Source organism: Capra hircus, chromosome 6, assembly GCF_001704415.2.
Source record: "Capra hircus breed San Clemente chromosome 6, ASM170441v1, whole genome shotgun sequence".
NCBI classification, from domain to species: domain Eukaryota; kingdom Metazoa; phylum Chordata; class Mammalia; order Artiodactyla; family Bovidae; genus Capra; species Capra hircus.
Genome location: NC_030813.1, coordinates 85,135,655 through 85,158,212, shown reverse-complemented (window position 1 = coordinate 85,158,212; position 22,558 = coordinate 85,135,655). Strand labels below are relative to the sequence as shown.

Below are 22,558 nucleotides of genomic sequence, written 5' to 3'. Positions count from 1 at the left end.
GGTCTTGATCCCTGTCTCCTGTACAATGTCATGAACCTCCGTCCATAGTTCATCAGGCACTCTATCTGTCAGATCTAGTCCCTTAAATCTATTTCTCACTTCCACTGTATAATCATAAGGGATTTGATTTAGGTCATACCTGAATGGTTTAGTGGTTTTTCCTACTTTCTTCAATTTAAGTCTGAATTTGACAATAAGAAGGTCATGATCTGAGCCACAGTCATCTCCCAGTCTTATTTTTACTGACTGTATAGAGCTTCTCCATCTTTGGCTGCAAAAAATATAATCAATCTCATTTAGTGTTGACCATCTGGTGATGTCCATGTATAGAGTCTTCTCTTGTGTTGTTGGAAGAGAGTGTTTGCTATGATCAGTACATTTTCCTCGCAAAACTCTCTTAGTCTTTGCCCTGGTTCATTCCGTATCCCAAGGCCAAATTTGCCTGTTACTCCAGGTGTTTCTTGACTTCCCTCTTTTGCATTCCAGTCCCCTATAATGAAAAGGACATTTTTTTTTTAGGTATTAGGTCTAGAAGGTCTTGTAGGTCTTCATAGAACAGTTCAACTTCAGCTTCTTCAGCGTTACTGGTTGGGGCATAGACTTGGGTTACTGCGATACTGAATGGTTTGCCTTGGAAACAAACAGAGATCATTCTGTGGTTTTCAAGATTGCATCCAAGTACTACATTTCGGATTCTTTTGTTGACCATGATGGGTACTCCATTTCTTCTAATGGATTCCTGCCCACAGTAGTAGATACAATGGTCATCTGAGTTAAATTCACACATTCAAGTTCATTTTAGTTCGCTGATTCCTAGAATGTCAACGTTCACTCTTGCCATCTTCTGTTTGACCACTTCCAATTTGCCTTGATTCATGGACCTGACATTGCAGGTTCCTATGCAATATTGCTCTTTACAGCCTTGGACCTTGCTTCTATCACCAGTCACATCCACAGCTGGGTATTGTTTTTGCTTTGGCTCCATCCCTTCATTCTTTCTGGAGTTATTTCTCCACAGATCTCCAGTAGCATATTGGGCACCTAATGACCTGGGGAGTTCCTCTTTCAGTATCCTATCACTTTTGCTTTTCATACTGTTCATGGGGTTCTCAAGGCAAGAATACTGAAGTGGTTTGCCATTCCCTTCTCCAGTGGACCACATTCTGTCAGACCTCTCCACCATGACCTGCCCATCTTGGGTGACCCCGCAGGCATGGCTTAGTTTCATTGAATTAGACAAGGCTGTGGTCCTAGTGTGATTAGATTGACTAGTTTTCTGCGATTATGGTTTCAGTGTGTCTGCCCTCTGATGCCCTCTTGCAGCACTTACCATCTTACTTGGGTTTCTCTTACCTTGGACGTGGGGTATCTCTTCATGGCTGCTCCAGCAAAGTGCAGCCGCTGCTCCTTACCTTATTATCAAAAACTATAGGGACTTCTTTGGTGGTCCATTGGTTGACTTCACCTTCCAATGCAGGAGGTGTGGGTTTGATCCCTGGTGTTGGAGCTAAGATCCCACATGCCTCATAGCCAAAAAACAGAAACAATACTTTAACAAATTCAATAAAGACTTTAAGAATGGTCAACATATATATATATAGCAAGTCACTCAACAATTGATGAAAAGCTACCAGCGAGGGAATGTGAATATGCCCAAGGCTGCACAAAGACTTCATTAAATAGTCCATGTAGTTGCCAAATATATAAGAGTAACAATACGTGGAATTGGAGTTGCTACACTCCATTGTCTAAATGTAACAGTTAAACAATAATTTCACAAAACATATAAAGAAATAAAGTATGTGACCTATGGGGGGGGGAGGGGAGAAGAGACAATAGAATCTTCCTGTGAGAGGGTAAATGATTGGCTCTAACAGTAAAACACTTCAAAACAGATATTGCCTATGGGCTCAGTGAATCAAAGGAAACTATCAAAAAGACAAAACATTCAAATTAATAAAATTAGAAACTAAAATTAAAAATATAAAAGACCATAGGAGACTATTGTGAATATAAAAATGTAAAAAATATTCCTACAAACTGGAGAACTTAGAAAGGTGGATAAATCCTTATAAGCATACAACCTACTTTCAGGAAACAATTCTTATAGAACAAAAGTATAATAACAAGGTTCCATCTAATAGAGTCTATAAATAAGAGATAGAAATTATACTTTACAAAAACAGCAAATGGAAATTTTGGAGCTGAAAATTACTATATCTGAAGTGAAAAATTCACAATCTGGAGTTAACAGCAGATTTGAAGAAGCTGATGAAAAAGCAAGTGAACTTGAAGATAGATCAATAAGTTAACATAATCCAAAGAAAAGTGAAGAAGAGAATAAAGAAAAGTGAACAGAAACTTAGAGAATGATGCATGTGCTGTGTGTGCCTAGTCAGTTGTATCTGACTCTTTGTGACCCCACTGGCAGGACTGGAGCCCTCCAGGCTCCTCTGAACATGGGGATTCTCCATGCAAGAATATTGGAGTGGGTTGCCATGCCCTCAGGGATCTAACCCAGGTCTCCTGCATTGCAAGCAAGTTCTTTACCATCTGAGCCACCAGGGAAGCCCTATGTACTAACCTGCTTAGCTTCTGTGATCAGACGAGATAGGGTGTATTCAGGGTGGCGTGGCCATGGACATAATAAAGCACACTAACATACAAAAATGGAGTGCCAGAAGAAAAAGGTGCAGAGTAAAAGATTCAAAAAATAATGCCTGAAAACATCCCAATCATGATGTAAAATATTAATCTGTACAACCCAATTGTCCAATTAATTCCAAGTAGGATAAATATTGGAAAGCCATACACAGATACTAATGAAATATTGAAAACTAAAAACAGAAAGTCTTGAAGCATTAAAAGAAAAATAATTCATCCTTACAAGCAAAAGCCAAGATATTGCTTATTCCTCATTAGACACAAGGAATGTTCTCTGGCAGTGAGATAATACATTGAAAGTACTAAAAGACAAACCTATAAGCCAAAAATTTTATATCAAGAAAAACTATCTTTCAAAAATGAGGGCATGGGGTTCCCTGGTGGCTCAGTGGAAAAGAATCTATCTGCCAATGCAAAAGACATGGATTTGATCACTGATCTGGGAGAATCCTACATGGCACAGAGCAATGCACCACAACTAGGTCTATGCACCACAAGCAGTGAGCCTGTGCTCTAAAGCCCAGGAGCCCCAGCCACTGAGCCCACATGCCACAATTACTGAACCCCTGATGCCCTTGAGTCTGTGCTCAGTAACAGGAGAAGCCACTGATATGAGAGAATAGCCCCCACTGCTGAAACTAGAGAAAGCACATGCAGCAACAAAGATCTAGCACAACCAAAAATACATAAATCATTATTTTAAGATGAAGGTGAAATATAGATAGTCTTATCCTCCCTATCACCCCCAAAAGAGTTTATTTCCAGGAAGTCTGTCTTATAGAAAAACTTAAAGGAAGGCCTCTGACTGGGGAAAGTAAATCTAGACTACAATTCTAATCATGGTGATAGACCAAAGGGCACTGGTAAAGATAAGCAACTCTAAGATAGCTAAATGCATATGTGTTCTCCTTTCTTCTCTTAACAAATATAAAAAGCAAGCAAGTAAAATGTATATAATTTCATCTCTAGATATATGACATAGTTATTTAATAATATATTTGGGAGGTAGGGGGAAGGCAGCAGTGGTTTAGGCCCAGAGATGACAAGGTTGTGCAGTGGCTTAGGCCCAGGGGTCAGGTGCTGTACCTGAGATACACAGCTTGGGGATATGAGTGAAAGTTCCACTTTTGGCCAGAGGGGAAGTCAGAGAATATCAGCAGTTATGTTCCTAGTAATGACCTATCAGAGCCACATGTTGGGACACAAGGGTGAGGTACAGAGAAACAGTGGTGTAAACACAGTAATTGTGGATCAGAACTCTGACTAGGACCCATGGTGAGGCACAGAGTATCTGCACTGTTGCCCCAGCAACAATAGGCTAAAGTCATGACTCAGGACCCAGGAATGATGTGTGAAACAGCAGCAGTTCAACCTAGGTAATGGCCAGTCAAAACCAAAATTAGGAATAACATGATGAGACCCAAATAAACAGCAGCATGGCCGCAGTTATAAATGACAATTCACTGACTTAGAACCTGGCAGCAGGGCTCAGATCAGAAACTCTAGTTGCACAGATAGTAAGGCACTGTGACACATCAATCAGGGAAAGTGGGGTACAGGAGAGATGGGGAAACTCCTTGACCCCAAGATTAGGTCTCACCACAGTGACATTTCCAGCCTCAAGAAAGACACAGCAGCAGGGACCCTGGGCAGCTCTGTCAGTTGAATCAGTGTAGGTGCACACTGTAGACGTGCTCAGGAGCAAGGCTGCAAAGGTCGTGATGAGGAGGCTACTGGAGTTCCCTTGCATTATTTTTCCTCATGAGCTGAAATTCCTCTTAGGGAATATCTGCCAGTGCCAAGCTCCTCTGAGCTACAGGAAGGGATGGTGGGGGTAAAATCTTTCCCACGCTTTTCTACGCAGTAATCTTCAGACTTTGCAACCTACAGTGTTTCTGCTGCTTCTCTATTGTAGTCCAGAAATTTTGAAAAGTAATTTATATTGGTTTATAGTTGTTCATTTATTGTTTTTCTTGTTTTTGTGAGGGATGCAAGTGATGGGACCTCCTAATGTTCCATCTTGTTGATGTCACCTTTCTCTCATTCTGTGTCAAAGTGATTGAAGACACAGGAGCCTCTCATTTGCTATTGTTTTACACTAGTCTTTTTTATTCGGAGAAGGAAATGGTACCCCACTCCGGTACTCTTGCCTGGAAAATCCCATGGATGGAGGAGCCTGGTAGGCTGCAGTCCATGGGGTCGCAAAGAGTCGGACATGACTGAGTGACTTCACTTTCACTTTTCACTTTCATGCTTTAGAGAAGGTAATGGCAACCCATTCCAGGGTTCTTGCCTGGAAAATCCCAGGGATGGCGGAGCCTGGTGGGCTGCCGTCTGTGGGGTCGCACAGAGTCAGACATGACTGAAGTGACTTAGAAGCAGCAGCAGCAGAAATCTTTTTTCTTACATTATATAATTGATTTGTGTGTACAAGGTCATTGACTTTCAGCTGGGTGACAACTCTGACAAATCAATATAAACACAATGTATAATCTAGAACTAGTCTACACTTTGCCCTTTCATCTAATTTCCACATCTGCTGACTATTATGCAATTTACCTACTTGAGACAAAGGAGTTATAATTTAACTTCTGAATGATTTCTTCCGGATATAAGCCTGAGCAATAGAAAAAGGATATAGTAGTTGTTTAAACTACTGCATATGAACAAGATGCCTATGAAATGGCTCTTGCTTCTGCAGCTGTTACAGCTCACTTGCTATTTTACCTCTGGGAGTTGTGGAAAGGTGCTAGTGTGGCCAGTGGAATTTAGTCACTGGATGAATATGAAGACAATTCTGGATGAACTTGTGACGAGGGGTCATGAAGTGACTGTACTGGAATCTTCAGCTTCCACTCTTATTGATCCAAACAAACCATTGGCTATGAAATTTGAGACTTTCCCTGTATCTTTAACTAGAGATGATTTTCAGGCTCTTGCCAAGATTTTGATTGAGACATGGATGCTTGCGGCGAAAGAATCCTTTTGGATCCATCTTTCAACAATACAAAGTCTATTTGATGAATTTTCTGATATTGGTGTGAAGATATGTAAAGAAGCTGTTTCAAACAAGAAACTTATGAAAAAACTACAGGAATCAAAGTTTGATGTCATTCTTGCAGATGCTGTTGGACCCTGTGGAGAGCTGCTGGCTGAGATACTTAAAGTACCTTTAGTATACAGCCTCTACTTCTCACCTGGCTATTCCGTTGAAAAGAGGAGTGGAAAACTTTCATTTCCACCATCCTATGTACCTGTTATGATGTCTGAATTAAGTGATCACATGACATTCATAGAGAGGGTCAAAAATATGATATATGTACTTTATTTTGACTACTGGTTTCAGCTGTTCGATGAGAAGTGGAATCAGTTTTACAGTGAAGTACTAGGTAAGTCAGGCTTCTCTAATGGCTGAATGGTAAAGAATCTGCCTGCAAATGTGGGAGATGTGGGATCGATCCCTGGGTTGAGAAGGTCCCCTTGCAAAGGAAATGGGAACCCATTCCGGTATTCTTTCCTGGAAAATTCCATGGAGAGATAAGGCTACAGTCCATTGGGTTACAAAAGAGTCTGACATGCCTTAGAAACCAAATAACAGACAACAACTATGTAATTCATGTTCTTACTTGGTAGCATTAAATCCTATCTTTCCTTATGCCTTGGAAGGTGAGTTTGTATAAATATAATTTCACAGATATTAGTCTCAGATAAGTGAAAGAGTGAAATAAAAATATAAAATGACCCATCAGTCTTATAAATATTATGAAAACACTTAAATTATAAGGTAGAACCCATTATTAGTTTCAGATACCAGGAAGTCACATACCACAAATTGAAGCACATAGGACTTCTGCAAGCGAATATATATCTAACTCACAAAACCTTTTTTTTAATTTAAAAAATCACTAGAAATCTCATAAAATGTCTTAATAAATGAAGACATGTACACTGAGAATTACACACATATCATATTATACTATGTTATATTTATATTTATCGAAGAACAGATACATTCAAACATTTTTGACTACATTATCCCAAGCTCCTTTACAAAAATTACCTAAAATATATACACACGGCAATATTCTCATTTGATCCAACATTTGTTGTTTTTGTTTTTTATTTCACTTTCAGGAAGGTCCACTACATTATCAGAGTTGATGGGGAAAGCTGAAATGTGGCTTATTCGAAACTATTGGGATTTTTCATTTCCTCGCCCACGGCTACCAAATGTTGAATTTGTAGGAGGCCTCCACTGCAAACCTGCCAAACCCCTGCCTAAGGTCGCCTACTCCTCTTTGTTCTTCTTTGTTAACTTTGTGTTTTCAATAGGAATCATGCTGTATTCTTTATTTAAAATGTTTGATTACAGTGAGTCAGATGTGGGAAGCTGGATAAAGTGACCTTCTAGTTAGATATTGATATATGTCTATATGAACAAAGTATCTGAATTTCATTGTCGTTCCAGAATAAGCTAGAATATGTGGGACACTTTAAGAATATGTCAGTTAAATAACAGCTTCATTATTCAACACATAATGAAGCATAATCAGATATCCACTAAACAATATTTATAGTTATATTACATTTTATAAGTAATATATCAGCTACATTATTATAATTATATTATGATTGTAATGTTATAGGGTAATTATATATGTCACATATTCTAGGAGTACTAACATACACTAATGGTGTAGACACAGTTTTTGCTACCTGACACTCCACGTGGAAAGACAGAATACAAGCAAATGATAAAAATTGTGAAAAAGTGTTATAAAAAGGAAAGAACAGAATGCTAATAATTATCTAGGATGAATCATAGAAGGTATCTCTGATTCACTGATAATTAAGGTGAAATCAGAAGAATGCTCAAGAATAAACAGAAGGGATGGGGCAGGGATAGAAGATAAATAAGAAAAGCATGTAGAGTAGTAATGATAGTTGCCAAGAAGTCCAAGCTTAGTGTAAACAGGGAACGCATGTAAGAATTAAAGATTTTAAAATTAAAAAAAAAAAAAAAGCCCAAGTAAAGAGACAGATGATGCTGGTGAAGTCAGGTGGAAACGGATAGCGACTTAAAACACCTAGTAGGGGCATTGGGAAAACATTGAAAGGATTAAGAAAGAAAGCAGTAAAATATTGTTTAAGCAGGCTTTCCTGGTAGCTTAGCTGGTAAAGAATCCACCTGCAATGGATTCCTGGGTGGGGAAGATCCCCTGGAGAAGGGATAGGTTATCCACTTCACTATTCTTGCACTTCCTTACTGGCTCAGACAGTAAAAAATCCACCTGCAATGTGGGAGACCTGGGTTCAGTCCCTGGGTTGGGAAGATCCCTTGCAGGAGGGCATGGCAACCCACTCCAGTATTCTTGCCTGGAGAATCCCCATGGACAGAGGAGCCTGGTGGGCTACAGTCCATGGGATCACAAAGAGTTGGACATGACTGAGCGACTAAGCACTATGTTATACTATTGCTTAAACAAACAAACAACAAGACAACAAGTAACATGTAGTCACTGGGTTAGATGTAAAGAGTAAATTGTGGGAGAAAAGACCACTTTGTAGGTTGTTGCTAGATGTAGGCAACAATGAGTGAAAACTAGACTACAGTGTTCTTAGAGATACAACTACACTGTATCCTATAATAAATAGTACCAACCTTATATTGTTGAGAGAAAAAATTTGTAAGTACATGTGAAACATCCAAAATGTCACTGGCATATACTCATGGTCCAAAAGATATATTAACTGCTGTCATTTTTTAAATTTTGTTATTATAATATAGTATCAATAAGCTAATGTATGCCAGCCACCTTGATCTAATTCCTAATTGAAACTGATTTCCTTAATCATCAAGATTATAGTATTCAGCAAACTGCTAGAGATTAGATATCCCATGGAGTGTTTTAATGGTAAATTATAAAAGTTTACATAAAAATTAATGAAAATAATTTAATAAATTTAATAAAATTCACTTTAAATAAAATTTAATTTAACATACTTCATGTAAGGAATTTTTAAGATTTTGGCAATCAGATATGTAAGATGAAATGCTAAAGTCTTTCTGTGAGCTTTGAGGCTCTTCATCTGTGCTTTGGCTAAACTGAACATTCTTCTTCTACAATATAAATGCATGTGTTTATAAGGAATATTTAGCCACATTAAATTATACATAATATTTAGTTGGAAAATAACAGATATAATAAGATCACAATTTTCTCTAAGGTTAAAAAAATATAAGCTGGAATTACAATTTTCAAGATTAGGAAACTTCTCTTTGTGTTCTGTAAGAGTTAAACCAACTTTCTAACAGAAGTGAGGTAATATTGTGATTTTTAAATACGTTTCCCTGATGATTAGTGATATTGAGTATCTTTTCATATACCTGGTGGTGATTTGGAAGCCTTCTTTAGAAAATGTCTATTTTGTTCTTCTGCCCATTCTTTAATTGAATTTCGTTGTATGAGTTCTATATGTATTCTGGACATTAATCCCTCATTCAATATGTGGTTAAAACTTTGTTTTTTTCCATTCTGTAGGTTGCAGTTTCATGCTGTTGATTGTTTCTTCTACTGTGCAGATGCTTTAAGTATAATATAGTACCACTTGTGGATTTTTTCTTTTGTTGTGGCTTTTATGTCCTATCAAAAAAAAATCATTTTTAAGACAGATGCCAAAGAGTTCCATCCTTATATTTTCCTTTAGGGATGTTATGATATATAGTCTTATGTTCAAGTCTTTGGAATTATTTTAACTCATTTGGAGTTATTTTTGTGAGGGGTGTAAGGCAGGGGTCTCATTTCATTTCTTGTGTATATACTTATCCAATTTTCTCCAAAAAGAAAGAAGTGATTATTCTTTTCACAGGGGGTGTTCTTGTCTGTCTTACTGAATTGGTTGGCTATATATTCAGGGTTTTAATTCTAAACCCTGTATGTGGTTCCATTGATCTACGTGTCTATTTTGGGGCCAGTACATTATCATTTGAAATGTTGCAGCTTTAGTATAATTTGAAATTAAAAGGTATGATACTTTTGGTAGTGTGAACATTTTAACAATATAATAACGTTATATTCAACAGTAAAAATTTGAAAACTTTTTTTGTAAAATCAGAAACAAAATAAGGATATATCAAATATATTTCACCCTTTTCTAAAAGTATATAAATTTGAAAATAAGGATATCTCTGAATGGAGCATTTTAGTAAATCTTATTTCCTATTATATAAATGTTCATACTTTTTCATGTTTTCTTGCAATGAGCTTATATTATTTTCACAAAGATATCAGAGTATAAAATGAATCAGTCCACATCAGTGATTAATTTGTATAGATAGGATATATTAAAATAATACCAGATCAATGTATCTTTCACAGCATAGATGGAGTATTTTTGGTTAGCAAGCCAACATGGCAATGCAATGAAGACAAGTAACTTTAAATGCTACTACTGGTCAGGAAAATTTTGCTTCTCTACATTTATTAAACAGGATCATTGAGCAATGTGTAATTATTCTAGTATAGAGTGTACACTTTTTAAATTAGAAAGGATAAAGGACCACAAGACAAAATAATTCAGAAGCAATACAAGCAAATACAGATTCACATGGAGTTTTATACAGTTTAAAGTGAACTACTAAAAAGGTGACCAGATCTCTGCTGCAGAAAGCCCTGGGGGCACTAATGCCCCCATTAGTGCCCCATTTGGAGAAGGCAATGGCATCCCACTCCAGTACTTTTGCCTGGAAAATCCCATGGATGGAGGAGCCTGGTAGGCTGCAGTCCATGGGGTCGTTAGAGTCAGACACGACTGAGTGACTTCCCTTTCACTTTTCACTTTCATGCAATTGGAGAAGGAAATGGCAACCCACTCCAGTGTTCTTGCCTGGAGAATCCCAGGGATGGGGAAGCCTGGTGGGCTGCCGTCTATGGGGTCGCACAGAGTCGGACACAACTGAAGTGACTTAGCAGCAGCAAGCAGCAGCAGTGCCTCATTAGTGCTTGCTGGGGACCCTAATGTAGGGGACTCTGAAGGTCCTTCACCACAGCTGACATTGTAAATCCTACTGTGACATCAATTATACAATATAGTTCAGGATGAGGGTTGCCACATGTAAACAAATTCAGCAATATGGTCAGTCAAATAAGTAACTACACAAGTATATCTCTGGGTTATACACAGAACTTATAGGACTATCTCATAGAGCTCCCCAAAAATAATACCAGACTCCTCAATGTCAGAGATTAATAATTTAGACAGCTTGGGAAATTATGACAAATTTTAAGATAAGGATTATAGAGCTGAGTGAATGATAGACATAAGTGATTCAAACTATAAGTTTTTCATAGTGCTAATAGAGAAATGAAGTATTAATGACTAATCTAAAATAATTATCAGAAAAGTATGTCTGGAATAAATAACTGATTTAGTAGACCTATAATAATAAAGAATTTAAGGTCAGTTTAATCCTGCAGCACAACTTCCTTCTAAGAATCTATGTTAGTAATTAATAACATAATAGTTGAAAAATCTCAGTATAATAGTGTTTAACAGTGTCTCCTTACCACCAGTGTGTATTGGCCCTATCTCATTTTCTGTTTATAAACAAATATATTTGCAAAAATATACATAATACTTCTGCTTCATTGACTATGCCAAAGCCTTTGACTGTGTGGATCACAACAAACTGCAGAAAATTCTTCAAGAGATGGGAATACCAGACCACCTGACCTGCCTCTTGAGAAACCTATATGCAGCTTAGGAAGTAACAGTTAGAACTGGACATGGAACAACAGACTGGTTCCAAATAAGGAAAGGAGTACATCAAGGCTGTATATTGTCACCCTGCCTATTTAACTTATATGCAGAGTACATCATGAAAAATGCTGGGTTGGATGAAGCACAAGTCAAGATTGCTGGGAGAAATATCAATAACCTCAGATATGCAAATGACACCACCCTTATGGCAGAAAGTGAAGAACTAAAGAGCCTCTTGATGAAGTGAAAAAAGAGAGTGAAAAAGTTAGCTTAAAGCTCAACATTCAGAAAACTAAGATCATGGCATCTTTTCCTATCACTTCATGGCAAATAGATAGGGAAACAATGGAAACAGTGACAGACTTCACTTTTTTGGGCTCCAAAATCACTGCAGATGGTGATTGCAGCCATGAAATTAAAAGATGCTTACTCCTTGGAAGGAAAGTTAATGCCAACCTAGAAAGCATATTAAAAAGCAGGGACATTACTTTGCCAACAATGGTCTATCAAGTCAAAGCTATAGTTTTTCCAGTGGTCATGTGTGGATGTGAGAGTTGGACTATAAAGAAAGCTGAGCACCAAAGAATTGATGCTTTTGAACTGTGGTATTGGAGAAGACTCTTGAGAGTCCCTTGGACTGCAAAGAGATCCAACCAATCCATCCTAAAGGAAATCAGTCTTGAATATGCATTGGAAGGACTGATGCTCAAGCTGAAACTGGCCACCTGATAAGAAGAACTGACTTATTTGAAAAGACCCTGATGCTGGGCAAGATTGAAGGCAGGAGGAGAAGGGGATGACAGAGGATAAGATGGTTGGATGGCATCACTGACTCAATGGACATGAGTTTGAGTAAACTCCCAGAGTTGGTGATGGACTGGGAAGTCTGGAGTGCTGTAGTCCATGGGGTCACAAAGAGTCAGGTACAACCAAGCAACTGAACTGAACTCAACATAATAGAAGAAATGGACCTCATATCACCCATTTCTTTCTCAAGGACTTCAGGGATGATTTATGTTAAAAAAAAACAGCCATTATGGAAAATAGTATGGAGTTTTTCAAAACTTTTAAAATATTTTTTCTTAGTGCTGAATATTTATTAGCACAACTAACCAACATCCAAGATGTGAAGTTAACATATTTAAGGAACATGAGGAGGAAGGAAATCACTCTATAAACTATATAGTATGTGATAAGAATAATATATATCAACACCTATGGCTCAGCAATGTCTCTTCTTTGGGTACATATACAAAAGAATTGAAATTATTACCCCAATGAGATATCTCTACATGTGCATAAAAGCTCAACTCACAAGAGTCAAGAGGCTAAAGCAACCCAAGTGTCCACCAACTAAGGAATCAATAAACAAAATGTCATATACACCAGTGATGGAATATTACTCACATTTAAAAGGAAATTCTAACAAATGTCACAACATGAAGGAACCTTTGGCTAAGTGAAATAAGTCAATCAGAAAAAGATAAATACTCTACAATTCAACTTATAAGATGTATCCAGACTAATCACATTTGTAGAAACAGGGTAGAATGAAGCTTGCCAGAGGCTAGAGAATGAGGAATGTGAAGTTTCTTAATGAGCATAGAATTCCAATTTTGCCAGATGAAAAAGTTCTGGAGATTGGTTACACAGTGGAAATATACTTAATGTTGCTATGCTATACATTTAAGAATGATTAACAGAGTAAATTTTGTGTCATGTGTATCTTACCACATATTTTTTTTAAAAAAAACCTCTACTACAGACTTTATTTGATTTTCTCTCTTTAGTTGCTGGTAGCAGTCCCTTCCTGAGAAGGCAATGGCACCCCACTCCAGTATTCTTGCCTGGAAAATCCCATGGATGGAGGAGCCTGGTAGGCTACAGTCCATGGGGTCGCAAAGAGTCAGATATGACTGAGCGACTTCACTTTCACTTTTCACTTTCATGCAATTGGAGAAGGAAATGGCAACCCACTCCAGTGTTCTTGCCTGGAGAATCCCAGGGACGGGGAGCCTGGTGGTCTGCCATCTATGGGGTCGCACAGAGTCGGACACGACTGAAGCGACTTAGCAGCAGCAGCAGCAGCAGCAGCAATCCCTTCAATAATGTTTGCTGTGCTCCTTCTCTTTTATGATGGAACAAATTCTTTTTTTTCACAGGAAATGGAAGAATTTGTGCAGAGCTCTGGAGAACATGGTATTGTGGTGTTTTCGTTGGGGTCAATGGTCAGTAACATGTCAGAAGAAAGAGCCAATGTGATTGCATCAGCCCTTGCCCAGATTCCACAAAAGGTACACACAGTAACTTAACAGTGAGCAGCTATTTAATGTCTGTTAAACTCTATGAACGTTCTGATTTTAGACATTTTCTAACAGAAAGGTAAACTATATGATAACTCCAATTTGTCTTTCATTTATATAAACCAAAATATACATAGTAGGTGTTGTAGAATTACAAGGAGTGTCTTTCATCCATAATAGATTTAGATTAACATTGTAATAAAAGAAAGAATGATATTAAAGACATACAACATGAATTTTGGTATTATAATGGTATTGTGGGGCCGGAAAAGAAACCACCAAATTCTGCTTTGTCACTTGTTCCATTTCCTTGAATGATATCTGAGGTACAGTACACATACAAATGTTCTCTGGGGTTAAATTTTAATAGAAAATATAGTCACACAATAATGTCAAGCAATACTGAGAGAAGTCTGTTGGGCTTCTTGCAGTGTGCATTTAGCATGTAATCCTGGTCTTTTTTGTATCCCCTAAGTTTTGGAACAGAACTATCAGTGTGTTTTTCAGAATGCTACTCAGAGAAAGGATGGACAAGATTCCTCAAACTGCCATCCCCCAACTGATTTAGAGAAGAGAAATATCTGCCTCCCTGCTTGACTAGGCCCTGCTAAAATCTGAAGCAGGAAGATCAATGTGAAAGAGTGAAGATAGGGTCCTTGCCCTTAAGGTGAACTCTGTAAAGTCTGGTCCTTAATGAACTGTGCTTCTAACCTGTCACATTCTTCCTCCTGAGTGAAGAAGGAGAAGGGACTATAAGAAACAGTCAAGCATAAGGGAGACTGGCATGGAGAAGATTCAGCTGCCTTCTTCTTCATAAAATGCAGCAGTAACTTTTTTTCTAATATGTAAAATACCCCTGCGGTCTTCGGATATTTGTTAACAACCTTTTTAGTTTGCAATTGATAGGCCTCTCCTAATAATTTATGCTATTTTTTTGCTGAGAAACTAAAATTAATTTACATTCATTCACAGAGCAAATAGAAGTTAAACACTAATGAATTAGAATCCAGTTTATGAGAATTGCTTGGAATTCTAAAATTGTTCCTTATTTTTGTACTGGATCTAGAAACCATACTAATCAATTCTGTCAATGCTTTGTGCTTCATTGTTGAAGTATTCAGGATCAGTTGAATAAACTTTGATGCCACTATTTTGGAACTTTTTCAATAGTCCTGTTGTCCCTTTCAAATTTCCAACTGGCTCTTCTTTTCTAAAGGTAAAACATCCAAGTCTAGTAATAGAGATAATACTTTGGATTCATGTCAAAAAATTCCAGTTGTCATTGCTTTTGAAAGTGCTTAACAGTTTATAATTTAAATGAAGCTATACTTCCTAAGAAGCACTAATTAACTTATTATTAATAAATTATGAATAAGCAAAGGTATTTATTTCTAAGTGGCTGAGGCGTGCCATTTTCCTCTTTATAACCAAAATGTGTGAAATTCTAATAAAATAACTTGTTATACTACCAAGTTGATATAACTAAACTCTCTTCTATAATGGTCAAAAAGAAATCAGTGAATATTAAATTTGAAGATGACGACTAGTATAAAATGAAGGTATATAAGTGTTTAGATTACTTGTAATCTGTCACTGTCTTTTTGTTCTTGAAATAAGACCACCTAGAAATTATTTAAGTTTTCATGTTGGCACTGACATCTCAGTCGTCTATGCCATCATGTGTATATCAAATGTAGGTATTCCTGTTCATGTCAGGGTATTGTGCATGGGTGCTAATTCACTTCAGTCGTATCCAGTTCTTTGCAACCCTATGGACCATATCCCACTTGGCCCCTCTGTCCACGGAATTCTCCAGGCAAAATTACTGGAATGGGTTGCCGTGCGCTACTCTAGGGCATCTTCCCAACTTAGGGACTGAACCCACATCACTTATGTCTCCTGCATTGGCAGGTGGGTTCTTTACAAGCAGCGTCACCTGGGAAGCCCGTCAATGTATTAACAGCTAATATTACTTAATACGCCCTCATTTCTTACATGTCATATGGAAGACATGTAACTAGATATATTTTGATCACTTTAGAATTGTAACGTTGAAGCTCAACTCATAGAATAAGATATTACCCTTACCCTAACAGGTTCTATGGAGATACGATGGCAAGAAACCAGACACCTTAGGACCCAATACTCGGCTGTATAAGTGGATGCCCCAGAATGACCTTCTTGGTAAGACCTGGTAGAAAAAAATATTGAAAACATGGGTAACAGCTGAGCAAAGTGATAGCACTTCAAAAGGAAACAAATGTATAGAAAATTATTGAAACACTTGAAAAATGTATTATTTTCTTTTATTTCCTATGCGAGGGGAAAAAAGGAGATTATATAACAATTGGCCTTTTATTCTACACAGTCACACCCCTTATGGCCAGAATCTTTATTTTGGCTCTAATTTCTACTCACCGTGATCTTTTCAATAACTCCCTTGATTGTTGTTCTGTCTCTGAATTCTTTCCTTATACCTCTTTTTTCCCCTCTGTAGGGGTATGCTAAATGCTACTAAAAATGAGTCCCCTTTTTATTAAAGGAGACTCTCCATTTTCTGTTAAAAAAAAAATCTGCAATCATTTGTATGATACAATAACACACTTCATGACAAAAGGTTGCTTTTCCTTCCTCTGGTTCCAGTGCTACTACCACTACCCTTCTTTTCCCCTGATACCATTCCTGTCAGACTAAATGACTCCGCTATATCTTTAAGAGAATAATTTCTGGCATGTCCTCCTCTTTTTTTTGCATGTGTGGTTTCTTTTACCCAGAATGTTCTTTCAAGTTGTTCACCTGCCAATTATGGATTCATCTGTGACGTTCAAGTGACTCAGCACTTCTTTCACAAAGTCTTTATTTATCCTTTCAGCAGACATAGCAGTTTCTTCTCCGAGTTCTGAAAGCAATTTAAAAGCACTCTCACATGTGTAGTAATCTGTTATCTAAAAAAACACTGCTTCTTTCAGTGCCTTATAAAGCCCATTTCTCATTTTATTCTAAAAGTTATAATTAATCATTTTATTGAAATTCGCTCAATCCTAGGTCATCCAAAAACCAAAGCCTTTATAACTCATGGTGGAAGCAATGGCATTTATGAAGCCATCTACCACGGAATCCCTATGGTGGGCCTTCCTTTGTTTGCTGATCAACCTCATAACATTGTTCATATGACGGCTAAGGGAGCAGCTATCAGACTGAACTTGGAAACAATGTCAACAGAAGATTTGCTCAATGCATTGAAAGACGTCATTAATAATCCTTTGTGAGTATATGTTTTTTACCTGACATTCTCTCTAGAGAAGTTCTCATCTGAAGGCCAAGGAGACAGAAATGAGCCTTTGCATAAGTATAATGAAGAGTAAGATTTATTCAATGCTTTGAAAATAATCAACAATAACCTATTGTGAGTGTCTCAATATTTTTTCATGTTTTTATGGGGAAAGTTTGTCAGTAGTTTAAAGACAGTAGAGAAATTCTGAAAGACTTAATCATTAGAATGAGAAGAATCACTGAAATGGTAATAGAAGGATTAAGAAGCATTGAGAACAAAGGTAAGTAGGGAACCATGAATCATATTAATATGAATATTCATCTGCTCACTTTACTTTCTTTCAGCCTGTGAACTCCTCAAATGTTTTAAACTCTGCAAAGATACTTTATTTTCAGTAAACCACTTTGACATAATCAGTCTTAAATTCCCACTATATTTAATGTTTTCCAAGTTTTCTATGCTAATATTTTGACTCCATCGCTGATAAATGGTAAACACCTAGAACTTTCTAATTACTCATTTTCAACTATGTAAATAATATTTATAAATACAAGTTTATTCTTAGGTTTTCTGATTGTGATAAATTTTGTCTAATTTAGAAGAATTATAAATCTAAATGCAGTTGATTTGGAAGGATATGTTGGGATATTCCTTTTTAAAAAAATTTTACACAGTTTTTAAAACCTATTTTCCATTCAAAATTATTACCAAATATTGGTTATGTTCACAGTGTTGTACAACACAACCTTGAGCTTATATTATTCCCAGTAGTTTAGCTTCCTACACCCCATACATATATTTCTATTCCTCCAATCTGATAACCAAAATTGTTCTCTATATCTGCAAGTTTTTAATCATACTTTGCTAACTAGAACTTTCTAACTTAATTTCAACTATACAGATATTGTTTATAAATGTAGACATATCCTGAGTTCTTTAGGTTGTGATTGATTTTGTCTTATTTGGAAGAGATATGACGGGATATTACTGTTTAAAAGCCAAATTTTCAAAAACGAGAAATATTTGATTTCCAAATCACTTCAGGATATATGTGAATTTCAGTTACACAATTATATTAATATCATAAATATGATATATATATATATGTTTCCCCCTATTATTTCATAATGACTTTGCAATGAAACATTTTGAGAATGTCAGTAATAGTAGCACAGTGTATATTTGTGTTTTTATAACAGTGTTATTTAAATTTAATTTTAGCACAGCTATTGTCCTAAATGAGTAGTGCAAAAAGCACATTTTCTTTTTTTTCTTAAGTAATAGATCTTTCATTTGCTGTACATCTCTTTAGTCTTTATATTTTTTAATTTTAATAATGTAAAGTTGGTATCAAAAATGAAGCTGATTTCTTAGCTGCTATATACTTAGTGTTCATGATATGCTACATATATTTTTAGTAAGTAGCTTCTTTATTGTAGTCTATTCATGAGATGGTTAGATGGTATCACGGACTCAATGGACATGAGTCTGAGCAAGCTCTGAGAGTTAGTGATGGACAGGGAAGCCTGGCATGCTGCAGTTCATGGAGTAACAAAGAGTCAGGCATCACTGAGTGACTGAACTGATTCCTATTGTATCACAAATATGTTTCCTGATTACTGTAATCTTTGCAAACACCAAGTGCTCCCCCTATGCTTTGACAGAAAAGGGGAAAAAGTTAACTCCATTGTTATCTCTACAGTGCCATGTTATAGCACTTTGTGATTTAGAGTTCATGAACCATATCTCATTATTCTTTCTACTTTCTTGTCTGTTAGCCATCATCTCTAGGTCAGGAAGATCCCCTGAAGAGAATGGCTACCGACTCTAGTACTCTTGCCTGGAGAATTCCATGGACAGATGAGCCTGGCAGGCTACCGTCTATGGGGTTGTAAAGAGTCAGACACAACTGAACACAAACACACACACACAGTCCATCATCATTTTAACAGTAGAAACAGTAGTTCAGGCATTGTAACTGCAATGCCTGAAAGTGAAATTTTGAGTCTTCTCCACATTCTAAGAGAATCTTGTTCTAAAAGAACAAGAACCTGAACAATATGAGAAAACATTTTCTGAGAGTATACTAGATTCCAAGAATGTCCCTGGTTCAATTCCTGGGTCAGGAAGATCCTGGCAAAGAGATAGGATAATCCAATATTCTCAGGCTTCCTTGGTAGCTAGAATAGTAAAGAATCTGCCTGCAATGCAGGAGATCTGGGTTCAATCACTGGATTGGGAAGATCCCTTGGAGGAGGGCATGACAACCCACTCCAATATTCCTACCTGGAGTATCGCCATGGACAGAGTAGCCTAGCTGGCTACAATCCATGGTGTGGCAAAGAGTCAGACACGATTGACTGATTAAGCACAGCACAGCCCATAAGCTAAGATCCCAGTAATCACCTTGGAGGAAAAGTAGCTACTTTTCTTCCACTCTGTGTTGCACTTTTTGCTACCATTTGCAAGAAAATTTCATTTATTTATCTATTATAGCTCATTCTATAAATTAATCACTGATTTTCCTTCAGCTACAAAGAGAATGTCATGAGGTTATCAGCCATTCAACATGATCAGCCTATGAAACCCTTGGACCGAGCGATCTTCTGGATTGAATTTGTCATGCGGCACAGAGGAGCCAAGCACCTGCGGCCAGCTGCCCACAACCTCACCTGGTTCCAGTACCACTCTCTGGATGTGATTGGGTTTCTGCTGGCCTGTGTGGCAACTGTTGTATTTGTCATTACAAAGTGTTGTCTATTTTGTTGCCGGAAGTTTGCTAGCATAGGAAAGAAGGGCAAAAAAGACTAGCTGTTTCTGAGATGTCTAGCACGTTTGCCACATAAGTAGAACTCCTCATATTTATTACAGTAGGATAAATTATGATAAAGTTCTACTTCTCTTGTGACAAAATGTAAATTTTATTTGCAAAGTATTTTCTACCTGACAAAACATGTCTTGCCAAGAAAAAACACTGATGAAAAATTAAATAAAACTATATGCATGCATATTGAAATTTAATTTTTTAATTAAAAAGTTAATCTAAAAAGAAATGATTGTGTTTAACTATTTTTCACATGCTCTTCGTAAAACAGCAAGAAGTCTACTCATAGCATCTGTGTCATTTTCTAGATATTCAGAATTTTTAACTTCATTTTGATGTCAAATTTTATAGGTTTTCCTTGTTATTGTAATTGTTCAATAATTGGAATTCTGTAAAAAGTTTCATCCATTTATTCTATTTCTGAGACCACTATCTGGTCTTCATTTTTACTGTGCATGCAGCCTCAGCATCACCTCCTACCTAGAGCCATGGCAAGACTTTTGCTTTCATCCAAGTTAGCTTATTTCCCAGAAAAGTGTTTGTAGATTTAGAAATATAGCAACTGCTACCTGCTTCCTATTATAAAATTGAAATATTTGTGAAAATCTTTAATTTCATTACTTAATTTTCTTTTTCTCACCCACCTTTTAGTCACCTATTATTTTCCCTCCCATATTCAACTTTTAATAATGGATATAAGTTCTCAACTGTATATTAAGAAAATATATAACCTGGACTCTAAAGGGACTTAGAAAATTTTCATTCTCTCAAAATGTACCTGAATTTATCTACAGATCCTATCTATATCTATATACATATCTAAGTCTGTATATACTCTTACAAAACTGGACACAGCATCACTTAACTACTTGCAGATATGATGTGATATCCAATGGGTTTGTTGACCATAGATTGAATTAATTACTATTGCATTATAATGTATTTTGAACCACACTTTTGATTAGCATTTATCATTCTTTTGTCTCTTTATTCAAGCAGCTATTGCCTCATTCCTTGCCATAGCACTTATATGTAAAATTCAATTCCTTATCATGACAGAAAATAACATAGACATCATGTTTTTAAACCTGGGTCCACTATGACTGACATAATCAGCAACAATGAGCACAGTACAGGTGGGAGGGGGGTTCAGGACTGGGAACACGTGTACACCCGTGGCAGACTCATGTTGATGTGTGGCAAAACCAATAGAGTATTGTAAAGGAAAATAAAGTAAAAAAAAACACAAAACTATAGCTGTTTAAAAAAATAAATACAGTGAGCACTAAAAAAAAAATTACAGAAATTTTAAGAAAAATTGGTGAATCAGATGAAAGCAATCTGAAGCCACACTCATGAAAACTGCACATCAAGAAAGCAGCTTATGATCGAACTGGTCCAGGTGAAGAAATGAGTATTTTAGTCAAGAGGACCACAATCCACACTGTATGACATTCATCAACCTAAGACATAATTAATATTAAAAGTAAATTGAAACATGATTATACAGTGAAAGTGAGAAATAGATTTAAGGGACTAGATCTAATAGAGTGCCTGATGAACTATGGACAGAGGTTCTTGATACCGTACAGGAGACAGGGATCAACCATCCCCAAGAAAAAGAAATGCAAATAAGCAAAATGACTGTCTGAGGAGGCCTTACAAGTAGCTGTGAAAAGATGAGAAGCAAAAAACAAAGGAGAAAAGGAAAGATATATACATCTGAATGAAAAGTTCCAAAGAACATCAAGGAGAGATAAGAAAGCCTTCCTCTGTGATCAATGCAAAGAAATGGAGGAAAACAATAGAATGAGAAAGAATAGAGATCTCTTCAAGAAAATCAGAGATATCAGGGAAAATTTCACGCAAAGATGGGTTCAATAAAGGGCAGGAATAGTATGGACCTAACAGAAGCAGAAGATATTAAGAAGAGGTGGCAAGAATACACAGAAGCACTGTACAAAAAAATCTTCATGACCCAGATAATCATGATGGTGTGATCACTCACATTCACCTAGAGCCAGACATCCTGGAATGTGAAGGCAAGTGGGCTTTAGGAAGCATCACTATGAACAAAGCTAGTGGAGGCGATGGAATTCCAGTTGAGCTATTTCAAATCCTAAAAGATGATGCTGTAAAGTGTTGCACTCAATGTGTCAGCAAATTTGGAAAACTCAGCAGTGGCCACAGGACTGGAAAAGGTCAGTTTTCATTCCAATCCCAAAGAAAGACAATGCCAAAGAATGCTCAAACTACCGCACTGTTGCACTCATCTCACACGCTGGTAAAATAATGCCAAAATTATCCAAGCCAGGCTTCAGCAATATGTGAACCATGAACTTCCTAAGGTTCAAGCTGGTTTTAGAAAAGGCAGAGGAACCAGAGATCAAATTGCCAACATCCGCTGGATCATTGAAAAAGCAAGAGAGTTCCAGAAAAACATCTGTTTCTTCTTTATTGACTATGCCAACACCTTTGACTGTGTGGATCACAACAAACTGTGGAAAATTCTGAAAGAGATGGGAATACCAGACCACCTGACTTGCTTCTTGAGAAACATGTATGCGGGTCAGGAAGCAAGAGTTAGGACTGGACATGGAACAACGGACTGGTTCCATATAGAAAAAGGAGTATATCAAGGCTGTATATTGTCACCCTGCTTATTTTAAGTTAAATATGCAGAGTACACCATGAGAAGCACTGGACTGGATGAAGCACAGGCTGAATCAAGAT

At 37.0% G+C, this 22,558-nt stretch overlaps 1 protein-coding gene across 1 annotated transcript; it reads left to right on the top strand.

The window, feature by feature from the left end:
• LOC102172432 (UDP-glucuronosyltransferase 2B4) lies at positions 5,262-20,779 on the top strand. The gene is made up of 6 exons (XM_005701675.3): positions 5,262-6,053; positions 6,799-6,947; positions 13,587-13,718; positions 15,824-15,911; positions 16,773-16,992; positions 19,533-20,779. Exons 1-6 carry the CDS (start codon positions 5,327-5,329, stop codon positions 19,810-19,812), a joined length of 1,596 nt encoding a protein of 531 aa, XP_005701732.2. The 5' UTR covers positions 5,262-5,326; the 3' UTR covers positions 19,813-20,779.